At 42.7% G+C, this 27,363-nt stretch overlaps 1 protein-coding gene across 2 annotated transcripts in view; it reads left to right on the top strand.

Moving 5' to 3' along the window:
• Window positions 1–12,634, top strand: part of PSMA6 (proteasome subunit alpha 6) — a 24,399-nt gene extending 11,765 nt beyond the window's left edge. The window contains exons 2-7 of one of the 2 annotated variants that reach the window (XM_006085834.3): window positions 4,185–4,279; window positions 4,539–4,620; window positions 5,653–5,808; window positions 8,449–8,627; window positions 10,536–10,630; window positions 12,412–12,634. In XM_006085834.3, the coding sequence (XP_006085896.1) occupies window positions 4,185–4,279; window positions 4,539–4,620; window positions 5,653–5,808; window positions 8,449–8,627; window positions 10,536–10,630; window positions 12,412–12,469 (665 nt within the window). In that variant the 3' untranslated portion in view covers window positions 12,470–12,634. The remainder of the gene's footprint in view (window positions 1–4,184; window positions 4,280–4,538; window positions 4,621–5,652; window positions 5,809–8,448; window positions 8,628–10,535; window positions 10,631–12,411) is intronic. The other variant, XM_014453319.2, reaches the window with a different exon arrangement.
• The last annotated feature ends 14,729 nt before the right edge of the window (window positions 12,635–27,363 follow it).

Below are 27,363 nucleotides of genomic sequence, written 5' to 3'. Positions count from 1 at the left end.
CCAGCCAGGGCTGAGGGGGAACTGGTGCTGCATCTTGTGGCTATGGGTACCTGCAATCTTTGTGATGGTGTGATGGTCAATTTACATATTCCCTCTTTATTAGATAAGATATCATTGTCAAATATGTTCTCCCAGTGGGCTCTCTTGTCATTTTGTTGATGGTTTATTTTTCTGTGCAGAAGCTTTTTATTTTGATGACTCCCATTTGTTTATTTTCTCCTTTGTTTCCTTTGCCTTAGGAGATGTATCAGTAAACATATTGCTAGGAGAGATGCCTAAGATTTTGCTGCCTATGGTTTTTTCTAGGATTTTTATGGTTTCATGACTTACATTTAAGTCTTTTGTCCATTTTGAGTTTATTCTTGTGTATAATGTGAGTTAGTGGTCTAGTTTCATTTTTTTTTGCATGTATCTGTCCAATTTTCCCAACACCATTTATTGAAGAGACTGTCTTGACTCCATTGTATACTCTTGCCTCCTTTGTCAAATATTAATTGAGCGTAATGGCTTGGGTTGATTTCTGGGTTCTCTGTTCTGTTCCATTGATCTATGTGCCTTTTCTTGTGCCAGTATCAGGTTGTTTTTATTACAGTGGCTTTGTAGTATAACTTGAAATCTGATATTGTGATTCCTCCAACTTTGTTTTTCTTTTTCAAAATTGCTGCAGCTATTTGGGGTCTTTTTTGATTCCATATAAATTTTTGGAGTATTTGTTCTAGCTCTGTGAAATATGCCATTGGTATTTTAATAGGGATTGCATTGAATCTGTAGATTGCCTTGGGTAGTATGGACATTTTAATAATGTTGATTCTACCAATCCATGAATATGGTATATTCTTCCACTTTTTTATATCTTCTTCTGTCTCTTTTCCCAATGTTTTATAGTTTTCCCAGTACAGGTCTTTTGCCTCCTTGGTTAAGTTTATTCCTAAGTATCTTAATTTTTTTGTTGCATTGGTAAATGGGATTGTTTGTTTAGTTGCTCTTTCTGAGAATTCATTATTGGTGTGTAAAAAAGCCATCGATTTTTGGATGTTGATTTTGTGTCTTGCTACATTGCCAAGTTCATATATTCAATCTAATAGTTTTTTTGGCTGAGTCTTTAGGGTTTTTTATGTACAATATCATGTCAACTGTGAATAATCAGTTTTCCAATTTAGATGCCTTTTATTTCTTCTTCTTGTCTGATCCTGTGGCTAGGACTTTCAGTAATATGCTGAATAAGAGTGGTGAACACACTTGGCCACTGTGAATAATGTTGCAGTGAACATAGGGGTGCATGTATCTTTGTGAATAAATGTTTTTCAAGTTTTTCGGATAGATACCCAGAAAAGGAATTGTTGGGTCATTTGATAACTATTCTTAATTTTTTGAGGAACTGCCATGCTGTTCCCCATGGTGGCTGTACCAATTTACATTCCACCAGCAATGAATGAGTTCCTTAATAGTGAAGTTGAGCATCTTTTCATATATCTGTTGGCCATCTGTAGGTCTTTTTGTGGAAAGTGTCTCTTCAGGTCCTCTGCCCATTTTTTAAAAAAATATATCTTATTGATTTTTTTAAAGAGAGGAAGGGAGAGGGATAGAGTTAGAAACATCGATGAGAGAGAAACATCAATCAGCTGCCTCCTGCACACTCCCCACTGAGTATGTGCCCGCAACCAAGGTATATGCCCTTTGCCGGAATCGAACCCGGGACCCTGGAGTCTGCAGGCCGACGCTCTATTCACTGAGCCAAACCGGTTAGGGTCCTCTGCCCATTTTTTAATTGTTTTTTTTTTTGTTTCGTCTTGAGTCGCCTACGTTCTTTATATGTTTTGGATACTAACCTCTTGTCAGAGCTGTTGTTTGCAAATATCTCCTATTCGGCTGGTTGCCCTTTTGTTTTGTTGTCAGTTTCTTTTGCTATGCAGAAGCTTTTTAGTTTGATTAGTCCTATTCATTTATTTTTGTCTTTACTTCCATTACTTTTGGGGTCAAATTCATAAATCTTCTCTAAGACCACAAAATATTCTCTGAGGGGCTCAGTCACTCCAGAGGCGGGTAACAAGGAGCAAGATGTTTTGCATCTTGAACTGACAAGTGTTTGACAGCCAGAGTTATTTTCCCCTGGAGATTATCTTTGATAACAGATTTCTTCTGGGGAATAGTTGAGTGTGTGGTTTTGTTTTTCGAAACCACTTCAGCAAGATGTGAAAAAGAAGAGACTATGGCAGTGATGGCGAACCTATGACACGAAGCAGAACTGAAGAGCATTTTGAAACATATTTTAGAAGTTATTTGCAATCTAATGGGATGGTAAAAATATTATAATTAGCCAACCTAAGCTAGATTTAAAGATTTCCTTTAGTGATTTTCTAGAATCTTTTTACTCTATTCTTTTGTTCTCTCTTCAGTATATAGCCATTTAGAAATATTTGATAAAGGATTTTTATTATAGCTCCTATCAAAGGAAATTCTTCCTTAGCTGGTCCTCATCACCAATGGCTTTATGAACAGATGAGGCCAGGCCTCAGACCCAGTTCCCAGAGTAATACTCACAGAATTTTAAAAGCATCTATTATGCCCAACCAGTGTGGCTCAGTGGTTGAGCCATCAACCCATAAACCAGGAGGTCACAGTTCAGTTCCCAATCCGGGCACATGCTCGGGTTTCGGGCTCAATCCCCAGTTGGGGGTGTGCAAGAGGCAGCCAATCAATGATTCCCTCTCCTCATTGATGTTTCTATCTCTCTCCCTCTCCCTTCCTCTCTGAAATCAGTAAAAACATATTTAAAAAAATAAAATAAAGATACTGATTGGAGTTATGAGTAATGTTTTCTTTTATCTTTTTTCATATTTCCTACAATGAGCATATATTAATTTATGTTACTGTGTTCCTAATTACAAAATACATGTTTAGATTAAATTTAAATGTATGGAAATACATAACATAGAAAGGGATAGTCTCATCTGTAATTTTACTTTCCAAAGGCAGTCATTATCAGCTACATGGTGCCGAAGTCCTTTGTTTTTATGCTACTACTAGAGGCCTGGTGCACGAAAGTCGTGCACTGGAGCGGCAGGGGGTGGGCGGGGAGAAGCCTCAGCCCGGCCTGCGCCCTCTCGCAGACCGGGACCCCTTGCTCTTTACTCCACCTGCAGCGGAGGCGGGAGAGGCTACAGCCACTGTGCTCATCAGCCGTGAGCCCAGCTTCTGGCTGAGTAGCGCTCCCCCTAGTGGTCAGTGCATGTCATCGCAACCGGTCATTCCCCCGTTCGGTCGATTTGCATATTAGGGCTTTATTATATAGGCTGTTGATCCAGCATTTGTAACTGGGTAATAGTTTGATAGCAACTAGAAGTATATAAGCTGAAGTTTGTTATAGACAAACTAAAGAATCCTATAAAAATGCAAAAAAAAAAAAAGTGATCCCAAAAAATTCAGCTTTGTGGGGGGAAAAAATATACAAAATAACATAAGAGCAATTAAAACTGCATATGGTCAAATTAGTTATTGACCAAAAGTTAACAAAAATATTAAATCTTGAGAAAATCTAGAGCAACTAAATTTGACCTAGATAAACCAGACTTAGTAGAAATAATGGCCACAAAAACCACTTTTAAAATGATAAAACATAGCTCTGGCTGGTGTTTTCCAGTGGTGAGAGTGTCGGCCCATGTACTGAAAGGTCAGGGGTTTGATTCCCAGTCACGGGTTTAATTCCCGGTCGAGGGCACATACCTGGATTGCAGGTTTGATCCCTGGCCCCCTGTCGGGTTGTTGCAGGAGGCAGCCAATTGATACGTCTCTCTCAAATCGATGTTTCTATCTCCTTTGTCTCTCTCCCCCTCCCTCCCTTCACTCTCTGAAAAGCAATGGAAAAAGTATCCTGGGTGAGGATTTAAAATTTTTTTTTTCCAATGATTAAACATAATTGACAAAGATATAATAAATTAACTAAATCTTTATTTGAAATTTGGTACTTGAGCCTGATAAAAAAGATTTCAGTAAAATTAAAATGGAAAGAAATGGAGTTGGTTTAACTATGATTTATTATTACCATTAATTTGACCTTTCATGTCTTAGCCGGCATTCCATATTAGCTTGTATAGCTCTGTCTCATTCTTTTTAATGACTATTATCCCATTGCATGAACCTATGATAATTTATTCTGCCTTTTAAAAAACTATTCTGTCTTCCAGAATATGCTTTTAAGGCTATTAACCAGGGTGGCCTTACATCAGTAGCTGTCAGAGGGAAAGACTGTGCAGTAATTGTCACACAGAAGAAAGTACCTGTAAGTAATACTGCCCAGATAGCCGATTATTGCAGAATATAATACCAGAATTTTTCACAAGTTTGTATAAAGGGTTATTATTACCTATAAATGTTAACATTATTCTTGCTTTGACTCTGTTTACCTAGTATTTACTGATTGGTTTTAACTGTAAAGCAAACAAAAATTATTTATTATATAGTGTATTATTTAATTTCACAGTATTTTTGTCACTACACAGAGATTTTTTAAAAATTATCTGATTTATTTTGTTCATTAGGACAAACTATTGGATTCCAGCACAGTGACTCACTTATTCAAGATAACTGAAAACATTGGCTGTGTGATGACAGGAATGACAGGTAATTGGCTCAATGTCTACTTAGATTTGTTATTTTCTTTTAATTATTTTTGAGTTTTGTACTAATTTTAAAAGTATAATAGAATTAGATATCCATACTACTGTTAGGGAAACTGGGCCCCTCTCACAGATGATTTATTTTAGATGTAGTTAATAGTGTAAGTCAGTAAATCTCAAACCTAGTAATAATGGCATTGGTTAGACGTAGGTGAGAATTATAAAAAATTACTTTGGGTTTCTATTTTCTGAAATAAGGGAAAATTCAGGCTTACCAAAAAAGATCAAGAGAAACATTGTCTCCTTAAAATTTGTTCTTAGGGAGTTATCAGTTACAGAAACTATTTTGGCAGTTCTATACACAGTACTGCCCTTTAAAGGGATCAGAATAAAACGACAGTACTGTGTATAGAACTTCATCTTAAAATTTTTTCTTTTTATTATATACTTACTAGAGGCCTGGTGCATGAAAATTCATGCACTGGAGCTGGGGGTCCCTCTCACTGTCCGGGAGCCCTCAAGGGTGGGAGTCAACCTGGTGATCAGGGGAAGGCAATGCCCCATCACACCTCTACTGCTGCCACTGCCGGCAGCATAAGCCTCGGCCGGCCCTGGTTACCTGTGCCTTGGGCGGCCCTGGGCGACTGGGCAGCCGCCATTCAAGGCTTGCCTGCGCCTCAGGCCGGCTCTGGGGGGCTGAGGGGACTGGGGGACTCCGGAGGCAGGTGCACGGAGCGGCCGGGCCTGCCCGGGGGTGGGCCTGGCCTTGATGTGCGCCTGCCACCCCAGCAGGGCTGAGGAGACTGGGCGCCACCATCTTGTGGCTGTGGGCACCGCCATCTTTGCGACGGTGTGAGGGTCAATTAGCATATTCTCTCTTTATTAAATAGGATCATTGACTATTCATTGGTGGAATAAAAAGCCATAGTGGACTACTTCTGCTTTCCTTAAGTCATAATGGAGATATATAGAAAATTGTCTGACTTGGGAAATCTTTCTTTGCTTCTAAAGAACTAAACCTTTTTTATGCTTTTAGCTGACAGCAGATCACAGGTACAGAGGGCACGCTATGAGGCAGCTAATTGGAAATACAAGTATGGCTATGAGATTCCTGTGGACATGCTGTGTAAAAGAATTGCTGATATTTCTCAGGTCTACACACAGAATGCTGAAATGAGGCCCCTTGGTTGTTGTAAGTATGCTAAGAAGTACTTAAGTAATTGATGAATTTAGAATTACTCTTAGAGAAGATGCATAAAGAAAATTATTTCAGGTTCTGAACATATGGTTTGGAAATTGTGAGAAAATCTTTATAATTTATCATTAGTCAGCAATGAAGGATAGGTTTCACAACAGTACTTACAGTATTATCTTGAAACTTTAGATGCTATTAGACTTTTTATCAAAATATTTTTGTTTAGTGTGTGTGATTTGAAAGATCCAAATTGTTATATTAGGCTTTTGTAATGGGGGTTCTACGGCAATTCTAGATTACTTGTTCAAATGAAATACCTAAATTAGGCATGTTAGCAATGTAGTCGTTTTCTTGACCACTCTAAAGAATCAGACTCACACACATATGCCTGATTCATATTTTTAGAATAAATCTCTTTTTTAAAAAAACAAGGAAATTTTTATTGGGAGAGGGTTTACTGATTTTAGACTTAATGTAGTAAATTATCCTGAAAAATGCAACACAAGTTGCTTTTGGCATAGTGTCATTCATTCATTTATGAAAATTAAAGCAATCAATGTAATGATTTTTCTTTAGCATCTAATCCTATTTTTTAACCTCTCACAAATTCTCCCTTCATTTCTTTGGCGATACTCTTCCTGCACCTCTCTTTCCTTAGCTCATCCTCTTCTGTTGGTCTCTTAGGAATGTTGCTCACCAGGTTTCTCTCTGTGGTCCTCTCCCTCTTTGTTCTGTCTGTATGGTCTCACCCACTGTCACATTAGCTCTAGCCCAGTCCCTTCCTCTATGTCCCACAGATACTTCAAATTTAAAATCGTTACTATTTTCCTACTTTCATCCTTTTCTTTTGTATCCCCACCTTCCCTGGTCATCTGATTAGTCATCAGGCTTTTCCTCAGAATGTGTTTCTTCTCCATTTCTGGTTACTTTTTCATTTTCTCTTGCCTTTGCCACTAGATTTACTTGTCTCTTCTCTCCCTTCTCACTCTTTCTGAGTCTTTCCTGTTGCTGCATGAGTTAATCATTCTAAAGTCAAATTTGGTTGTTGCTCCCTTGGAAAAACTGATTACTATTGGCTAGTGTGTCAGTCCCAAACTCCTTAATATGATATGCAAGGCCTCTTACAGTTTACTCCCAAGTTGCCTCTTTCTTGTACTGCTTTCCTCCCTCATCTGAAGACCCAGTTATACACAGATCATTTTTCATTCCTTGGGTCTATCTTGACCTTTCATGTCTTGTTCCTTTTGCCTTGATCGCCTTGCATGTCCTTATCACCTATTTATTAAACCCTGTTCATCTTGCAAGACCCTGGAGTAGAGAAGTGTTTCTTGCTTCCCCCAGGCAGTAAGTGGATATCTCTTTCATGTTGCTCTTGTACTTTGTATCAAGTATGAAATGTAAAGTAAATTACAGGGTAACATAACATTTGAATAAAGCAAATCACCGTGATAGTATTTGTCAATAAAATAAGGTTGAAAATTCCGCATTAGGAGACTCTGTAAAACATTTATAAATGTGAAAAAAGTAGTCAGTTCATACTGAATTTTAGAAGAAGACACTTTAAAAGAGGTTCAGATCTGGAATGTAAGAAAGCAGGAGTTAAGCCATTCTTTAAATACATACTGCTGAGTAGGAAGAAGTTTGATGGTAGTGGCTATTTTAATTGTCACGTCATATGTCAATCTAATAACATTAGATTTGTAATAAATTTATGTACAGAATTTAGAATTTTAATTATACTGACTTCTAGGGGAATGTATACCAACAGCAACAAAGATGGGCAGTGTAGACATGAACATTAGCCCCTGTGTGTATCTCACTTTGCTCCAGCATTCCCAAGGTGCGTTACATATACTTTTAGGTCCTTGGAACTTTCATCACTAGTTCTTAAATTTAAGAAAAGAGGAAAAGTGTTTCTTGGTTAAGTAAATTTAAGGACTACTGAGCTAAAAGTAGGTCAACCTACAGCAGAACACTTTAGAACACCTATGCTATTGTATATTATTTTCTCCAAAAGAATTATATGATAAGTATATTTTCCAAATTTATTTGACCAAGTAACATCTTGAGGAATTGGGATTCAAAGACACATGCTTTGAGTAATAGGAAGGATTCAGAAATTTTTTTGTGGATTACATTTGTGATAATTTGAACTTTCTAAAAATCTGTGTTAAAACCTTTTGCAGTGTTTACCTATATTTTGTTTATCAGGGGTTTTTTTGTTTTGTTTTGTTGGTGGTTTTTTGTTTGTTTTTTCCTCCTTTGTTTATTTTTAAATATATTTTTATTTATTTTAGAGAGAGAGGAAGGGCGAGGGAGAAAGAGATAGAAACATTAATAATGAGAGAGAATCATCCATCAGCTGCCTCCTGCAAGCCCCCACTGAGGATCAAGCCAGCAACCTGGGAATGTGCCCTGACCAGGAATCGAACTGGTGAACTCTTGGTTCATGGGTTGATCGATGCTCAACCACTGAGCCACACTGGCTATACTGTTTTATCAGGTCTTTTTTAGAACAAAACACATATTCTAAAATAGTTGGCCAGAGTAATGATTAACAAGAGCTATATGACAACACAAGAATTTTTGCTGTATAAAGGTATAAGATATTTAATGAGGGTCTTTCTTTTTTTTTAGGTATGATTTTAATTGGTATAGATGAAGAACAAGGCCCTCAGGTGTACAAGTGTGATCCTGCAGGTTACTACTGTGGGTTTAAAGCCACTGCAGCAGGCGTTAAACAAACTGAGTCAACCAGCTTTCTTGAAAAAAAAGTGAAGAAGAAATTTGATTGGACATTTGAACAGACAGTGGAAGTAAGTTAGCCAAAAGAAGCTAAGTTTTTTTTAATGCTCTATAGAATAGTAAAGATCACTGCATACTTGACAGTCTATAAACTCTGTTCCTGAGTTATATCACAAGATCCAGGTTTGTTAGCTGAATAGTAAAATTGCTGTCTTTCAGCTGACATGGGAACAATGAGGATTGCTTTTCACTTAATTTCTTATCTCATTCCATAATGTATTTGAAATTGCTTTCAACAAAACACATATAAGATGGAAAAATATAACTAAGAATAGGAATCGAAGACTAGACCTAAAAGCCTGCATGGTTATGACTCAAAGTAGGCTTACACTTCTCAGTAGCAAAAGCGAAAAAATTGAGTCATTAATGTTGCTCTTATGGTGTGCTAAAGGAAAAATAAATAGCCACATGCCAAATGCTCTTTCTGGTAAAAGAATATGCTCACAGGATGACTTGGTAGAGAAATTATATCTGAGATACAAAAATAGAGCTAGATTTATGCAGGGTTCTTGAGGGGATTATATATTATGATTGGGAACTTTACCTTGTTAGGACAAGCTAAGGTTCTTTTTTTTTTTTTTGACAAGCTAAAATTTGACAAATATTTAACAATTTTAGACTAAAGAAGCCTCTTATTTATTGCCAAGAAGTTAAAAACAAAATATTTAGTAGATATTGGAATGAGGGTCTGGGATACAGCCCTTTCTAAAGACTAATAACATGATTCTGACAAATGACAAAGAGAAAATTACCATCTAACCCTATATAATAAAAGCCTAATATACTAAGTGTCCGGTCATCTGTTCAACTAATCAAAGCATAATATGCTAATGATATGCTAAGGCCGGTCAGCCGCTTGCTATGACGTGCACTGACCACCAGGGTCAGATGCTCCGACCGATAGGTTAGCTTGTTGCTGGGGTCCTGCCAGTTGGAACTGAGCGAGACTGGCTAAACACACCCTGGAGCCTCCTGCGGTCCCTTCCTGGCTGGCCAGCCTCCCGTGTCCTTCCATGGCCCCAATTGTGCACCGGTGGGGTCCCTTGGCCTGTCCTGCGCCCTCTTGCAATCCGGGACCCCTCAGGGGATGCCAGAGAGCCAGTTTTGGCCTGATCCCACAGGCCAGGCCAAGGGACCCCACTGGTGCATAAATTCATGCACTGGGCCTCTAGTACTTTTATGTTTGGTTGGCAGTATTTATACTAACAGGTGATATAAAGCTTGTTTTCATCTGGGAGTCACTATGCCCTGTTTAGATGTTTATTAAAGGTTTTTTCTTATTGCAGTTCATAATTACATAAGTAATCACATCAGATACAGAGCCACTTAAAACATTCTTAAATTGTTATTACTATAAATTCCTTGAAAAAAGACTATATCATTCATCTTTTTAAAAAAATGTTTTTATTGATTTTTAGAGAGAGAGGAAGGGAGAGGGGAGAGAGAAACATTGATCGGCTGCCTCCTGCACACCCCCTTGTGGGAATTGAGCCCACAACCCTAGCATGTGCCCTCACCAAGAATCAAACCAACAACCTTTCAGTGCACAGGATGATGCCCACCCAACTGAGCCACACCAGCCAGGACTATATCATTCATCCTCTCCTCATCTCACCTCAAATGCTAAGCATAGGGCCTGCCATGTAGTGGTCATTAACCAAATAGTTTCGTGTAAATCTTTCTATTTTGCTTGATGGACCCCTTTGATTTATGGCTGAACTGATATAAACAAGTTTCTTTTCATTGGCAGGCAACATATTAGAATTAAGCAATCTGTTAGTGGCTCTAGAAGTGCATCACTGAAAAATGAAGCAAAAATGAATAGCATGTGGTTAATTCATGATTTGAATAAGCTTGGAATGAGAAAATCTTGGAGTCTCTGAAAAATACTATATTTTAATGTTGATAACTTTTTTCAGACTGCAATTACCTGCTTGTCTACTGTTCTATCAATTGATTTCAAACCTTCAGAAATAGAAGTTGGAGTAGTTACAGTTGAAAATCCTAAATTCAGGTGAGTTATATTGTTGACCAGGTACTTAAGAAGTTTGCCAAGTGATAAATTCCAGCCTGAAAAATTAGACATGTGGGGTTCATTTGTCCTATAACGTGGGGAAAGGAAACATTTTCTTGTACTACAGTTATAGTATTTTCCCTTTAGCACCTGAGAGATCTGTTTTTAAACTTAACTGATGTCTCTTTAAGACAGATATAAGAGCTTTTCTTCTCGTTTCAGAGTGATTTTTTATCTAATACCATAGATGATATAAAATAACCTCCTTCATAAAGTAACAAGTAAATATAAGAGTTTTTCCTTTTTTAGTTTAAGGTCAATAGGAATTCAACTGTCAAAGTAGTTTTCAAGTTTTTCAGGTGGAACCTCAATTATTTAGTGGTTATATATGTGAAGAGCAAATATGAAATACTAATATACATCAAACCCTATCTGGAGATCTTTGGAAGCCCCAAATTTTGAATACAGCTCATTGAATTACAGATGCTGGATGTCTGTCTGTTCTTACTAAGTGAACTAAGTGACTAATTACCACAAATTAACCTTACAGCTTCCATGAGTCAAATCTGTACTGAATGCTTAATGCATATAAGCTCACTTAATCCTCCCAGCAACCCTTTGAAGTCATTACTTACCATGAACTTGGTTGCTTTTTTGAATAGTGGAAAATATTTCAGTTAAGTCCACAGATGCGAGAAACTGCTGGAAGGGAAGGCATATTAACTATTATGTATATCTACTTTTAGGTCACAATTATAAGTACACATGGTTATGGTTAGGGGTAGACCAAGCCTTGAAGAGTTTTTTGTTAGTATGCCTTTTTCTATTCTTTTTGTTGCCTGCAGGTAATTGATACAAACATGAAAGATTTAAGAAAAATTAACATTTTTGTTTTCTGTATGAAAAGATCTTTTTTTTTTTTTAAGGTAAAATACAGTTCTTTTTTTTTATCAGTAAAATTTCATCAAGAACTATTTACAGATATCTCTAATGGACCTGCAATTAGTTTTTGTTTTCTTCTCTATTCTGAGACCTTCCTATAACCTTTAAAATTCTTATTTCCATCAATTGGTTAAATAGATAAGAAACCAAAGATCCTGTGTTTTCAAAAAGTCTTTGTATCATTTATGAATCCTGTGATAGTAAGTTTACTTAAATAATAACTAGACTATATAACATAAACATCAACAACTATATAAGCTGCTTCTATTCCCCCAAAATGCACTAAATAATGTCACTTTGACAAATTTTACTTTTTAGTGGTCCTGCAGTGATAGGACACATTAAAGGTTACCAAGCAGTTGATTTCTTTTGGGCAAACATCATTTAGAAAATACCATATGCTCAGCATGGAGTGCCTTCTTATCTCTCAGCTAATACAAACTTGAGTTATACTAGGTATAAAGGCATTTTTGACATAAGAGCTAAAATAGAATGCTTTATGGGTAGTTTAGCTTTATATTTAAATATTTTCTATCATAGCTGCAACTAAAAGGGTTTTGTTTTCAAAAGACCTAATTCGAGATCTGATGTCAAGTAATCATATTTGTGTATAGAAGGAGTTGCTATGACATCTGGGAATTCCTTCAAAATAATCGAAAGGAATGAGTAGTGGGTGTATAGATTTTTTTAAAGATTAGCTATAAATTGACAATTGGTGAAGTTGGGTGTTAGGTACACGTGTATTCATTACTAGCCTACTTTGTGTGTGTTTGGAATTTTGCATAATAAAATTTTTCAAAAAGTAAATAGTTTTGGTTTTCTTTCCCTTTGCTTTTTAGGATTCTTACAGAAGCAGAGATTGACACTCATCTTGTTGCTCTAGCAGAGAGAGACTAAACATTGTAGTCAGTTTACCAAATCCATTATGCCACTTGCCTGTGTGTTTGGTAACAACAGATGAACATTATGGAGGCCCTTGGATTGAAAAAGGAACCTCTCCCACTCCTGCCACTGAAGTGGTTAGGGCTCTATATAAATAAAAACAGTGCTTTTGGAAAAGAATTGCATCCTGTGTTTTTTACCTCCAGTTTTATGTATTAGTACATGTAGACTGTTAAATGTTCACCATCTTGACATTGTGACTTTATTCATTTTGTTTCTGTGGCTAAAGAAACTCAATTGCCAGAGATTTATACTCTAGCTAAATGGCATCCTATATAATAAAAGAGAAACATGTAAACTGACCATCCCTTCGCTATGCTCACCAGCCAGTCAGGAGTGAGTATGCAAATTTACCTGGCAAAGATGGTGGGTTAATTTGCATACACAGGTGCCAAGCAGCCTGGGTCCTGGGAACATCCTCGGGACCCAGGCCGCTTCTAGTCAGTAGGCCTGTGCGTAGGCGCCAAGCGGATGTTCTTGCCCTGTGACCGCTTGCTCATGCGCCGGCCAAGCGGCGGCCTGGGTCCACGCCCCCCAGCCCAGTGCCCACAAGGCGCAGGGCTGGCTGCCGGCCTCAGGGGCATGTCTCCCCAGCAGCAGGGATACGCCCCTAGCCCAGTGGACACAACGCAGGGGGTCCTCTGCATATGAGCTGCAGAGGAAACACCTTTTTAAAAATACATATATTTTATTGATTTTTTTTTTTTTTTACAGAGAAGAAGGGAGAGGGATAGACAGTTGGAAACATCGATCAGCTGCCTCCTGCACACTCCCCACTGGGGATGTGCCCCCAACCAAGGTACATGCCCTTAACAGGAATCAAACCTGGGACCCTGCAGTCTGCAGGCCGACGCTCTATCCACTGAGCCAAACCAGTTCGAGCGTAAACATCTTTTCTGACCACTCATTGGCTAAGCTTCCTGTACACCGCCATTTGCAGTGTTCTTGGTAACATGGATTATAAGAATCCAAGAAGGTGATCTAGGGTTTTTCCACCACACTCCTGGAGGAAAAAACGAAGATCTGCTGCTGGAGGGGCTAAGAAATGTTATATCCTGCCCTAGTTGGTTTGGCTCAGTGGATAGAGCCTCGGCCTGCCAACCGCAGGGTCCGGGTTCAGTTATGATCAAGGGCATGTACCTAGGTTGTAGGCTCCTCCCTGGCCAGGGCCCGGGTCAGGGCTCATGCAGGAGGCAATCAATCAAAGTGTCACTCTCACATTGATGTTTCTCTCTGTCTCTCCCTCTCTCTTCCACACTCTAAAAATCAATGGAAACATATCCTCAGGTAAGGATTAAAAAGAAAGAGAGAGAGAGAGAGAGAGATGGCATTTTTTCATGGTTAAGGGACTGGAGTCCGTGTTGATGAAAACACCTTGGTGTGCCCTGGCTGGTTTGGCTCAGTGTATAGAGCGTCGGTCTGCGGACTCTAGGTTCCCAGGTTCGATTCCGGTCAAGGGCATGTGCCTTGGTTGCGGGCACATCCCCAGTGGGGGGTGTGCAGGAGGCAGCTGATTGATGTTTCTCTCTCATCAATGTTTCTGGCTCTCTATCTCTCTCCTTCGTTTAATCTATATTCAATAGGAACCAGTATTTTTAAGAGCAGAGATTGTAGTTACCTTTGGGAAATAGTAGGGCTAGAAAAGATGTAGGATATGTGTATTTTCTATGTTGCCTTAAAATTATTTAAATCCTACTCTAAGGAGTGGTCTATAGTAGATATATCATAAACAATGTTAAGGAAAAAAGCAAACTATATATTCAGAATAATCTTTATTTATGTACAGAATTAAGTTTTTTAAATTCCCAGAGTGATTCTCTGGTGGCCTAATTGTTTTTGGATGATTCAGAAATTTTGGAGTGTCTAAGGCAGATACATTCCATGTCTTCATTTGTGCTGGATGAGACTGGTGCTGTTGGTGTTTCCTCACACAGGTGAGTGTGGTGGTTGGTCTAAATGCCAGTCCCTGGAGTCAGTTGCCCCTGTTTCTGTAGCCACCAGGCCCACACAAGGGAAGGCCATGTGAACTTGTGACCACCAGAAGCAGGAAACTTCACCAACCACATCCTCTTCATAGCTGAGTCATGAGTTGTAAAGTGTCCTAAAAGGGAAGCAGGGTTCTTCCAGTTTAGAGGCTACTGCTCTGGGACTACCCATCCAAATCCACTAGGCTCCATAAAGGGGCTGCCATCATTTTGAAAGTGGACTCTGTAGAAATTTTCTGAACAGACCATGACATTCTATATCAGTGGTTCTCAACCTTCCTAATGCCGCAACCCTTTAATACAGTTCCTCATGTTGTGGTGACCCCCAACCATAAAATTATTTTCGTTGCTACTTCATAACTAATTTTGCTACTGTTATGTATCGTAATGTAAATATCTGATATGCAGGATGTATTTTCATTGTTCGCGACCCACAGGTTGAGAACCGCTGTTCCATATCGTAGAACCTTGACTGACTGTTACAGGATAGTGAAAAGCTAGGAAAATTCCTAAATGGAATAGGGAAACAGACAAGAAAATGAAACAAGGCCAGTTTGTGCAGCTTGCAGCAAAATCTTATCTTGAGAACAAATGGCTAATACCTCTCCTCACTAAACAATGAAGGAAAAGGGGGAGTTTTAATGCCTCTTCTCCCTAACCAGAAAATACATAGCATAAATCACCCTGGAACTGTTAAGGCAGGAGGAGGGGGAAGGAAAAAAGGAGGAGTTTTATCACCCACTAAACAAAGAAGTCAGCCGTCTTGGGGAAAGGACAGTTTTATCTCCTTAAACAGAGAAGCCAGCAGTGTCGGCTTGTCAGGATAAAATCACCACGCCCAGGGGCCGCTGTGGCTCGGTTGGTTGAGCGTTGTACCGAGACGATTCTGTGTCAGGGCACATGCCTGGGTTGTGAGGCAGCCCATCAGTGTTCTACTCTCACAACTCATATCTCCCTCTCCCTCTCTTTAAAACCAATAAAAACATTTTTTTAAAAACAAAATCGCCAAGTGCTTCTCAAATTCTGGAAAAGCCATAATAAACAAAAGGAGACCTTGAGATCTGGTCTGTACAAGGATATCTGGCCGAGGAATTTTAAAACCTATACACAGAAAAGTATAAAAGCCAAACCTCTACCAGGCAGCACTCCACAGATTAGCTGAGAGGGCCTATTTCATAAGCCAGACGTATTTTGATAAGATTTGCATGCCTTGCTTCTTTGATAAATTTACTTGCTTTACTTTAATAAATTCGCTTTACTACAATGCAACTGTCCGTGGTCACTCATTTGAATTCTTTCTCACAAGACAAGAACAGGAGGGGACAGCCCTCTCCCTTCAGCTCAGAGGGTGGTCCAAAAACACCTTTGCTGGTGTTTCTGGTACTTGTACCAAGTTTATCTTTCTGGAATCGTGGGTTAGAGACTAGCAAATAACTCGATCTTCCTATAACAAAATACCTTATAGAGATAGCAAACAAAAGTTCTCTGTTAGAAAAATAAGGCTTTTAGAATTGTAATGCAAAATCTAGATTAAGTAATTTAGTCTATTATAGCTTTAAGGATGTTGAATTGTTTATGCTTTTAAAAAAAAATAGAAGAGTCCTAACCGGTTTGGCTCAGTGGATAGAGCGTCGGCCTGTTTACTGAAGGGTCCCAGGTTCGATTGTGGTCAAGGGCATGTACCTTGGTTGCGGGCACATCTCCAGTAGGGGGCGTGCAGGAGGCAGCTGATCGATGTTTCTCATCAATGTTTCTAACTCTCTATCCCTCTCCCTTCCTCTCTGTAAAAAATCAATAAAGTACATATTTTTAAAAAAACTAGAAGAAATAAAGTCAATTTAAGTTTGTGAACATAAAATCTGTGTTGTTTATTTAAACAACCTGGGATGGATAACAAGGGTTTGCAGAAGTCTTACACAAATGCTAAGAAAAATGTCTTTAAAACTTTAAATATCTTTACCCAGAGGGCATTCTGATAAACTAGTAAGAAATATAAGAATACATTTGAAAATTGACATTCAGAGGGATATGTCCAGACATTCATGAATGTGAAGCTATTTGGATAGACATCTGGCTTCCCTTTTGCTTCCCATTTTTATGAAGAAACAGTTTTGGCCCAGCCGCTGTGGCTCAGTAGTTGAGAGTGGACCCAAGAACCAGGAAATCAGGGCACAAGCCAGGGTTGTGGGCTGGGTCCCTAGTAGGGGGCATTGATGTTTCTCTCTTGTTGAAATCAAAATATTATTTTTTAAAAAAAACAGTTTTTTACCATTTGGGTTGTAAGTGACCAGCAAACCAAGTACTCGGCTTCCTCACTAGCCCCCAAATCCAAGATTCAGATTTATGCCACAACCAAATTACTCCATTAAGGATCTTCAGGATCTCCCTTAGAGTCAGAAATGCTAAGGTTAAATATATTCTGGCTGGCTCCTGCATTTTCAAAATAAAAGTCTAAACAGCAAACATTGTAGTAGTGAATTAGTGGTAGGCACTTCCATTGAAATCAGGAATGATCCCAGGATGACTGTTAACCTTCATTTATTTTACATTCCAGAAAATCCAACTAATAAGAGTTATCAGAACACCAATAGAAAAATGTACTAACAACATAGGTCATGAAAATTTTCTAATCAATAGACTTGAAAAAAATGATAAGTCTCAAATTTAAAATGCAAATTATAAGATATTTCCATTAAACTTTTAAAAGTATAATACAAAATGTACTTGATACTTTGCAAGTACTTAATAAATATTTGTTGAATGAAGAAATGATGAGATATGTTAGAAGTTACTCATTCAGCTGGTGGAAGGATAAATGGTTACTTTCTGGAGGGCAACTTGGGAATATGAATCAATAAAAAACTAAGAATTTTTCCTAGGGATGTAATTGGAGATGCAGAATTACGTCACTAAATTTTTTTGTACAACAATAAGTTACATTGCATCCAATATTGTGGAATATTGAACAGTCATTAAAATAACTTTTGAAGAATAATTAATGAAAACATTTACAATGTAACATTATGGAAGAAACAGGATGAAAAATATACGGTGTGATCCATGCAGCAGACACGTTTGGTACACATTTCATTCCCTCTGCCTGGACTGCTGACTCCTGCCTGCAGTATTCCACCTCTAGTGCTCCATGCATTTATTTGCTTCCTAAAGTTAGGAACGTGTTCAGTGTGTGCAAGCCTAACACAACAAGCAGGATGTACCAGTAAATGCCAACTGAAGTTGGTAGACAAATGTCCCAGCCTCATGAGGTATTTCTGGGATGGGCCATAGAAAACTCTGAAACTGCAAAATTTAGTGCATGTCTTAATTTCCTGGGAGAGACTCATACATAGCTTTCATCAGATATTCAAAAAAGTCTGTTATGCAAGAAAGGAGCACCACTGGCAGGAAACAGTAGAATAAAACAATATAATGTGAACAGTGGTTATTTCTGGTGGGGATTATTTTGGTTGTATAAGGCAGAATTATGAGCACATTTTATTTTTTTCTTTATATTCTCTTTTGAATAAGGAATATGCACGAATAAGTTAAAGATGGATGTGTTAACTAATGTGTTAACTGATTATAGCTCAAAATGTTTTGCTGCCATTAAAAATGTTTTAGAAGAATTTAAAATGACATTTTAAAATGCTTACAACATAATTCAGGAAAAAATAAGATTGTTTACAAAGTCTATGATTTCAACAATGTAAACAATGCATGGAAGAAATAACCCCTGACCTAATAAGTGTTTATAGGAAGGTTGCAGGACACAGGTTAATATTCAAAAGTTGCCCTAACTGGTTTGGCTCAGTGGATAGAGTCAGCCTGTGGACTGAAGGGTCCCAGGTTCAATTCCAGTCAAGGGCATGTACCTTGGTTGCAGGCACATCCCCAGTAGGGGGTGTGCAAGAGGCAGCTGATGATGTTTCTCTCTCATCGATGTTTCTAAATCTCTATTCCTCTCTGTAAAAAAAATCAATAAAATATATTTTTTAAAAAGTCAATTGCTTTTCTACATATCATCAATGAATGATTGCAATTTAAAATTAAAAACACAACAACATCACTTACATTAGAACCAAAATGTGTACTAAAGCTATATAAGGAAAACTATAAAACTCAGATGGAAGAGACCAATGATCCAAATAAGTAGATAGTCCATGTTATGGATCGGAAGAGTCAATATTGTCAAAATGTCAATTTTTCAAAATCTATAAATTTTGCACACTCCCAGTTAAAATTCCAGCAAGTTATTTTGCAGCTATTGAAAAACTGTTTCTAAAGTTTATATGGAAAGGCAAAAGACCCAGAGCAGCCAACACACTACTGAAGAACAAAGTTACTACCTAACTTCAAGACCATACTACAAACTACATTAGTCAAGACAGTATGGTATTTTTTTAAATATAATGTTATTGTTTTCAAAGAGGAAGGGAGAGAGAGAGAGAGAAACATCAATGATGAGAAAGAATCATTGATGGGCTGCCTCCTGCATACTCCTTATGGGATCAAGCCCGCAACTCAGGAATGTGTCCTGACTGGGAATCAAACCATGACCTCCTGGTTCAAAGGTCAACACTCAATCCCTAAACCTCACCAGCTGGGAAAGACAGTATCGTATTAATGAAAGAATAGATTAATAGAACAGAATAGAGATCCTAGAAGTAGACCCACCTATATATAATCAACTCTGAACTAATAAGTGTTTATAGGAAGGTTGCAGGACACTGGTCAGGGGCATGCGAGAAGCAACCAATCGACGTGTCTCTCTCACGTTGGTGTTTTTCTCTGTCTCTCTCCCTTCCACTCTCTCTAAAAATCAATGGAGAGAATATCCTTGGGTGAGGATTAAAAAAGAAAAAGAAAAACAGGAGCAACACCAATTCAATGGAGAAAGAACAGTCTTTGAAATGGTTCTGTAACAACTAGATGTCCACATGCAAAAACAAATCACCTATCAGAAAAAGTAACTCAAAGGAGATCATAATGTAAAATACCAAACTATAAAACTTCTAAACAATAAGAGAAAAATGTATATTGTAAGTGAAAGAAGCCAATCTGGAAAAGCTACATACAGTTTGATTCCAATTATAAAGCCTTCTGGAAAAAGTCAAAACTCTAGAGACAGTAAAACTGATTGGTGGTTGCCAGGAGTGTGGAACAGGGGAGAGGAGCAGAGAGGGAGGGCGGAGGGGGGTAATGGCTAGTGGTGCACAGGGCAGTGAAACTACTGTTTGATCTGTAATGATGGATAAACAACTGTGCATTTGTCAAAACCTATAGAAATGTACAACACAAATGGTGAACCCTTAATATAAACTGTTGACTCTAGTTCCTAATCGTGTATCACTATTAGTTTACTAAACGTTTATTTTTCAATTCTGGAAATTCTCAAGAGATAATCCAAAATGTTCACACTGGTTATTAATATTTTTTCTCATTTCTTGTATTTTAATGTATTTTCCAAATTTTTTTTTAATACATCAGGTATTGACTTACAGAATCAGACAAAAATTAAACTCTGATTTCTAAAAACCTATAAAGAAAAAGCATAGACTTTAAAGAATCTGATTAAAGGTTCAGTCTTTTTATAAACAAACTAGAGGCCCGGTGCATGAAAATTCATGCACTGGAAGGGGGATCCCTCAGCCCGGCCTGCCCCCTCTCACAGTCCAGGAGCCCTCAGGGGCGGGAGGCGACCCGGTGATCAGGGGAAGGTGACGCCCCCATCACACCTCTGCTGCTGCCACTGGTGGCAGCACAAGCCTTGGCCAGCCCTGGTTACCTGAGCCTCAGGTGGCCTTGGGTGGCTGGGCAGCTGCCATCTGAGGCTTGCCTGCACCTCAGGCCGGCCCTGGGCGGCTGGGGGGCTGAGGAGACTGGGGGACTCTGGAGGCAGGCATACGGGGTGGGCCCGGCCTTGCCACGTGCCTGCCACCCTGGTGGGGCTGAGGGGACTGGGCGTCACCATCTTGTGGATGTGGGCGCTGTCATCTCTGAGAGCGTGGCAGTCAATTAGCATATTCCCTCCTTATTGGCTGTGGGTGCTGCCATCTTTAGACAGTGTGAGGGTCAATTAGCATATTCCCTCTTTATTAGATAGGATAGGCCCAGATTTTCCCAATAAAATACCAAAGTGAAGCCCTAGCCAGTTTGGTTCAGTGGATAGAGTGCCAACCTGTGGACTCAAGCGTCCCGGGTTTGATTCCAGTCAAAGGCACATGCCCGAGTTGCGGGCTCAATCCCTAGTAGGGGACGTGCAAGAGGCAGCTAAACAAAGATTCTCTCTCATCATTGATGTTTCTATCTCTCTTTGCCTGTCCCTTCCTCTCTGAAATCAATAAAAATATTTTTTTAAAAATACCAATGTGAAGGTTTGGATATTCTTGTCCAGTTTTGGGGTGTTCCCACATCCCTCTGTAGCATTACCTGGAGAGGAGCCTTGCTCAGCTGGTCACCTACTGGCCAAGGCCCCTTGTTCGACCCCTGTGTGAGGCATTTGTTTTCCCTAGTTCGGGACACAGACAAGCCCTAACTTAGGTGGCCCAAACTCTGCACATGCATTAAGTGCCTTCACAATTCCTGGGTCAAAGCCATCATCCATCCGGCCAACGTTCCTGGGTGCGCAATCTCACCTGGCTGCCTGTGACCCATCTCACTGGCTTCAGGTTTGAGCAGCCTCACCTTTAGCCCTAGGACCCTGCCTCCCCTTAGTTTTATACGAAAGCACACCATCAGGTCCTGGTGCCTGCTTCTGACTCAAAAAGAGCTCCCTGTAACAAAAGCCTCCTGACCCCTCTACGCAACAAGGAAATCACTAAGTTCAATGTGGTTTGAAATTCTCTGCAATACCGCTCTCCATGCCCACATCCTACGAGGGTAAGCAGTGGAGACTTTTAAACTAAAACGGGCTAGACTAGCAGTTCGTAGTCAGAGTTTCACATCAGAACCACGAGGGAACTTTTTTGAAGTATACAAGCCTGGCCCCAGACCTGGGCTGTCAAATCAGAGGCTCCCAGGGTGCTGCTCTGGGCACGTGCGCTTTGAGTGCAGTCCCCTCAGGTTTGGTGTGGGTGCTGGTTAGGAAACCGTGTAAGAGGTCACTACCTGCAGGTGGCATGATCATAGTCAAGTGTAGCTCATCCCACTCCACTCCTCTTGTGGTCAGCGGGAGGCGGCCCATGTGCTGGGGAGTCGAGCAGGTTTTCGGGAAGTGAACCCTGTGCATAAGTTCATGTCATCTGTGCTCTGCTGACCTCGTCCTTGACTCCTAAAGCCAGTCAAGTGGACAAAAAATGCAAATGTCTAACAGTAATTAACCCCTCCCAGCAGCCCAGCTTGTAGCAACCTCTCCTTGGGGTTCCCCTTGCAAGGGCTCAAGGCAGATCCCCAGGGCTTTCTGCAGACGCCTCCCCGTGAGAGGCTCTCCCAGAGGCAGAGGGCTAGGAAAGGAGTCCAGGGAACCATTCGTTAGGAGAAGGGAACTTGCCGTGATCCAAGAAGGCAAGTGGTGTTGCCGAAACTTGCTGAAGTGATGGGTGACCTTTTGAGCTGTTACCACAAGAAGACTGTCTGCTTAGAGGTATCCTTCGCACAGAAAGCAACGTCTGACCTTATTGCAGGAGGTGAGAACCGTGAGGTTAACCCCGTGGAGTAGGTTTTACCAAGAGGAGCGGGGATTGAACCACCACTGGGGACTGGAATGACGATGAGAAGAAGCAGAACAGGAAAGACCTGGTTTCCCTGGGCAGAATAGGGATGAATTGGGGGGAGCCCCAGCTAACAGCCTCCAAGTGCCTGGCCCAGCCGGGGTTTTCCAGGGAGAGAGGCCGAGAGTAGCAACTTGGTTATCAGCTGCATCTAGCTGCCTAGTTGGTAACTACCGTCAGGACCACGTTCGCCTGCGTCAGTAAGCGGTGGCCACCCTACCTGGGCAGCCTCCAGGGGCCTGACGGGTACGTGTTTCTGGGAGCTTAATACGTTCTCACCAGGAGGGAAGGCAAGAAAAGTTTCTGTGAAGATGGCCGTGCTGGCATTTCTTAAGTGGCAGTGGACACAACCCAGGACAAAACCACCTTCTCCAACAAAGTAGCTCATCGATCCTAATAGCATGGCTGCAGAGATTCTCCGTTGCAGGGTGACCGGAAGAGGCCTCCGGCTGCTCTGTGCCTGTGCCCAGCAGCCACCTGAGAAGATGTCCTTCAAGAGGGACCCAGGGAGTGACGTGCAGGGGCCATGCTATTGCACTATATCCTCTCACTGTAGGAAAAGTTCTCTTAGTTCTTTCGATTGATCAGCAAAGATCTTTGAGCCCCTCCCACAAGTGCGACCCTTGTGTGTGAGACCGTGATGAACAAGGCAACACGGGCTAGTTCTCTCCAGGGACTGAGAATTTGGCCCTTGCAGTTCTTGCAGAGTATCTCCTCCAAGTGCACTGTCACCAAGGTATCTGTGGCATCTTCACATCCTGTCTGCGTCCAGCGGGGTGGGGGCGCGCCCCTTCGTAGGAGCAGACTGGCATGAAGGCGTCTTGTGCAAAACCAACCTCCAGGCCTCCTTCCTGATGGCTCCATTGGAGACACCCCAGGGACCAGCAGCACAAGCCAGGGAGCCAACTTCCCACATTTTTCTGGTGAAAAGTTTCCTTCCTGGGCCTTCTGTCACTCACTTCCTCATGACACATGACACGCACAGGCCTCAGCTTTTTCCCATGGGGGACCCTGGCCTTTAGGGCAATTCCTGGAGGAGCACACACCATGGCGTCAGGAAGCAAGCTGCATCCAACCCTCCCATGAACCAAAACAGCCTCCTGGGCTCAGATCAGTCCCCCCTCCCCTCTGCTCCCAGGACCTGCAGAGTCCTCAAGAGGCTGGTGGTCCTGGTTCAGCTGGACCCCAGCACAGAACGGGAGGCCCTGGCCTGCCTTCCCCAGGGCTCCCCCCGCCCCCCAGGGCGCCTCTCCCAGGGAGTGTGTGAGTCAAGGTGAGCAGGGAGGGAGGGGCGGAGGTGGAGGAGCCCTAGGAGGCAGAAGAGAGACAGGGGAGACGGGAAACTTCTGTGCTGCCCAGCTCCTCCGTGTGCCTCTGGGCCAAGCCAGGGGTCCTGCAGTGAGACAGCCCCTATCATGCCCAGGGCTCTTCCACCTTCTCTTCAGATCCTTGCTGAGAGAGTGGCCCCCTGAAGTCTATTTGTATGGGAGGAATTTTGCAACCTCCCAGTGGCTTTTGTCCCATAGAAAACTCCAGGTCAGCTAATAAAGGAGCTTGCTTATCAGGTGATGGGGGCAGGGAGGGAGATTGCAGCCCTGCGATGGGGAAATCCTATCTTGCATGACTTCCTTCCTTCCTCCCTCTGGCGAGGCCCACAAGGGTGGGGACACCTTCCTGGCCTTGGCACCCAGCGGCTGGGCTCCCAGCCAAGTGTCCAGAGGACACTCCCGACACCTGGGCCCTCTCACCTCCCGCGGCCCAGGGAACAGCGCGAGGCCTCTGTTCTGGAGGCCGGCTGACTGGAAAACCCCTGCATCTCCGGGGCCTCGAGACAGCCCTAGCCTGGCTTTCTGGGAGAAACGGGGGAAGAACACTGGTCAGGAGCAGTTCCATCTTGCCTTGCACTGCATCGCGCATGTCGGCCTGCCGGGGGCTCTTCCCGTGAACGTGCCAGCACACAGCAGGGTCCCGTGGGCACTCCTCCTCGAGGCCCCAGGTCCAGCAAAGCATTGGTTGAACCTTAGAATGTCTGCACCTGAGCTTAAAAAGTGACTTAAAATTCTCGGTATGCTTGTGGAGTGCTGCTTAATTTTTTAAACCAACATGCCCCCCCGCCCCCCGCCCCCTTCTTTAGATTCTCAGCCTATTTGGAAGCATTGTTGGACCTTAGTTAAATGCAGAGCAGGTCTGTCTGCTCTCATTTCCTAATGGCCTCCCATCCCCACCCAACACACCCACTCAGCCCATAGTCAGGCCAGTTCCCAAGTTGCAAAAACAAAGAGAAAGGTCAAAGGCCAGGATATCATTCCCCTCCCCTCGAAGTTGTTGCTGTGGCCTCCCCAGTGTCTGCCCACCAAGCCCAGCCGGCCCTTCCCCAGGGCAGTCAGGGCCAGAATGGAGCAGGGTACGCGTGCCCCTCCCCAGGTGCAGCCTCGGGGGCAGGAGCGCTGTGGGACTTTTCCATCTTGCTCTACAGCCTGGTTGGCTCCTCCTTGGATCGTCATCCTGCCAATGGCACAGGCCCGGGTTGGGCAAGTTTTCCTGCAGGACACCAGGGGTGGTGGCAGCCATGCGGGGCCTGCCGGGGCCTGGCCTCCCCCTCTGCAGCTGGGATGGGTGGAGGAGGGATTCAGGGCCGCAGGTAACCCTCAGGCCGGGGCCTCAGGCCAAGGCCGAGCCCCGCTGCCTGCACCTGCTGCCTCTGCCCGGGCCTGTTTCCTCCTGGCCTCCTGCTCTCCTGTTTCCTTGCCTTTCCCTCTGGGTGGCTCCCAGCTCTTCCAAAAAACCCCTCCAGGAAATTTGCTTGTTGCTATGAAATAATGCAAATGTGCTTCTGGGGCTGCCCAGGCAACAGCAGTCCGTGTCCTGGAGACCTGGAGAGAGAGGGCAGGCAGTGTCCCCTCCAGCCACCCACCTTAGAGGACAAACACCTTTAAGCCCCACGGAGCCGAGTAGTGACAAATGCAGGGACACAAAGGAGGACAGCAAACAAGTCCTGGCTGTTTGGCTGTTTCGGGCCCAAGCCTGGCCTATGCCCCCTGTCACAGTGACCTGAGACCTGGGGCAGGAGCCTGTGACCAGAGAATGATCAACAGCAGCACCAGGTGGCTGTGCCCTGCTGGGCTCCCCTGTCCCTCCAGTGGCAGGGGGCAGGAGGTAGGGGTGACCCGTGTGCGGGCCCGAGGACTGCCATTTCCAGAGGAGAATGGGGGGCAGGAGGGAGGGGGATCTGCATAAACAGTTACCTGGCAGAATGGATTGATGCCCAGACCCTCTCAGTCGTGTGTCCCTGCAGCTCTCCGCACCATTGCCTGTGGTCCCTGGGCTGGGGGTCTGATGAGAATGTTACTCGCCCCCAGCTCTCCTCTTTTCTTGGTGCTGCCGCCTTCATGATGGGGCCATGATTGCTCAGTAAAGGAATGGAATCCCAGGTGCTCTCGCTCCTAATGAAGGAGAGGTGGCAGGGACACCCGTGACCATCCGCTCGGTACCAGGCCCTCAGATGGGTACTTCAAATAAACACTGCCTCCGTTGACGCTCAAAGCAATCCCGTAAGGTAATTGTTTTTACGCCAATTGACAGATGGATTCTGAGGCTCAGAGAGGTTAGGGACGTGTCCCAGGTTACACAGGTGGTAGGTGGTGATTCAAAGCCAGTTCTGTTTGGAGTTCAGTGGCCATGGCGTCTTTCCGGGTTAAAGGGCTGCCCTGGACCCAAACACGCAGCTCCTGCCTGTGAAACCTGGCACCGTTCATCCACATGCTCACTCGCCTGCAAACTCCAAGGCTCACAGCATCGTTGCACCTGTAAAAGGGGGCCCAGAGGCTCTCTGAGGCCCCTCGAAGACACCGGTGTTTGCACCCAGCTCAGCTTCCTGGAATGGCCTGGGAGTGACTGGTGGGAACCAGCAATGACAGGGACGAACAACAGAGCAGGCAAAGGTTTCCCTCCAAGTTAGGGTCTCAGTCCTAATGGGAAGCCAGCTAAGGCAACTCTGCCTCATGATTTCAGAGCAGAATTGGCCTGGTGTTGGATGGTATGATTAGACTAATTCTGTGCAGCTGGCCAGCTCTGTGGATTTCATCAGCCAGAAGCCAGGAAGGGGTTGGGGCTCTGGCTGAGCCTGTGGGCCTGCCTCCCCTCACCCATGGCAGCTCTTGTGGGATGAAAGGCCACGGGCCAGAGCTAGGACCGGGCTGGAAGCGGGAGGGAATTATCAGGGCAAAATCTCCTCCTGTTAGATAGGACCAGGGTCTCAAGGTCTGGGCCATTCTTACTAAATGCTATTCTTGCTAAATATTAACATGTAGCACAGTATTTTGCAAACCAGCTGTAAACAGAATGAGCTTGACAGGAGCCCGACCCAACAAGTGTAGCCAACTGCAATCCATGTGTGACTGACCGAATAGTGTGTGCTCTAGGCAATAGCTCAGACTCCCTCTGGGAGGCAGAGCTTCGGATAGGAATCCCCTGTCTCCTTTACTTTCGGCGACAACCACCTCTCGGTCTTTTTTGTTTGTTTTTAACTATACTTTTATTGCTTTCAGAGAGGAAGGGGAAGGGAGAGAAACATCAGTGATGAGAGAATCGTCGATTGGCTGCCTCCTGCACGTTCCCCCTAGGCATGTGCCCTCACCTGGAATCATAGGTTCATAGGTAGACGCTCAACCACTGAGCACCTTCATATTTAAAAACAAACAAACATACTATATTGATATTTTTTACAGAGAGGAAGGGTGAGGGATAGAGAGTTAGAAACATCGATGAGAGGGAAACATCGATCAGCTGCCTTCTGCACACCCCCTTCTGGTACATGCCCTTGACCAGAATCGAACCTGGGACCCTTGAGTCCGCAGGCCGATGCTCTATCCGCTGAACCAAACCGGTTAGGGCAGGCACCTTCATATTTTAATAGAGCACCCCAGGTGGCAAGTCCCTTCCGTGTGCAACACTCCCACAAAGGATATTGAAATACTGTGCAGTCTGGTAAGTCCGAACACAGGCCTCATGCTGCTCAGCGAGGGCCTTGGGGCACCCCCACCCCATTCCCAGGCTGCAGTTCAGCATCGAGGAGACAGCAGCTACCGGTGAGTATAAATCTCGATTGAGACTGAAGCTGTGCGTGAGTTCACTGCCTCAGACAGCATCTCTGCTC

This window comes from Myotis lucifugus, unplaced genomic scaffold (genome assembly GCF_000147115.1).
Source record: "Myotis lucifugus unplaced genomic scaffold, Myoluc2.0 scaffold_22, whole genome shotgun sequence".
NCBI lineage: Eukaryota > Metazoa > Chordata > Mammalia > Chiroptera > Vespertilionidae > Myotis > Myotis lucifugus.
The sequence above is the reverse complement of the archived record's forward strand: the minus strand, read 5'-3'. Positions and strand labels throughout refer to the sequence as shown.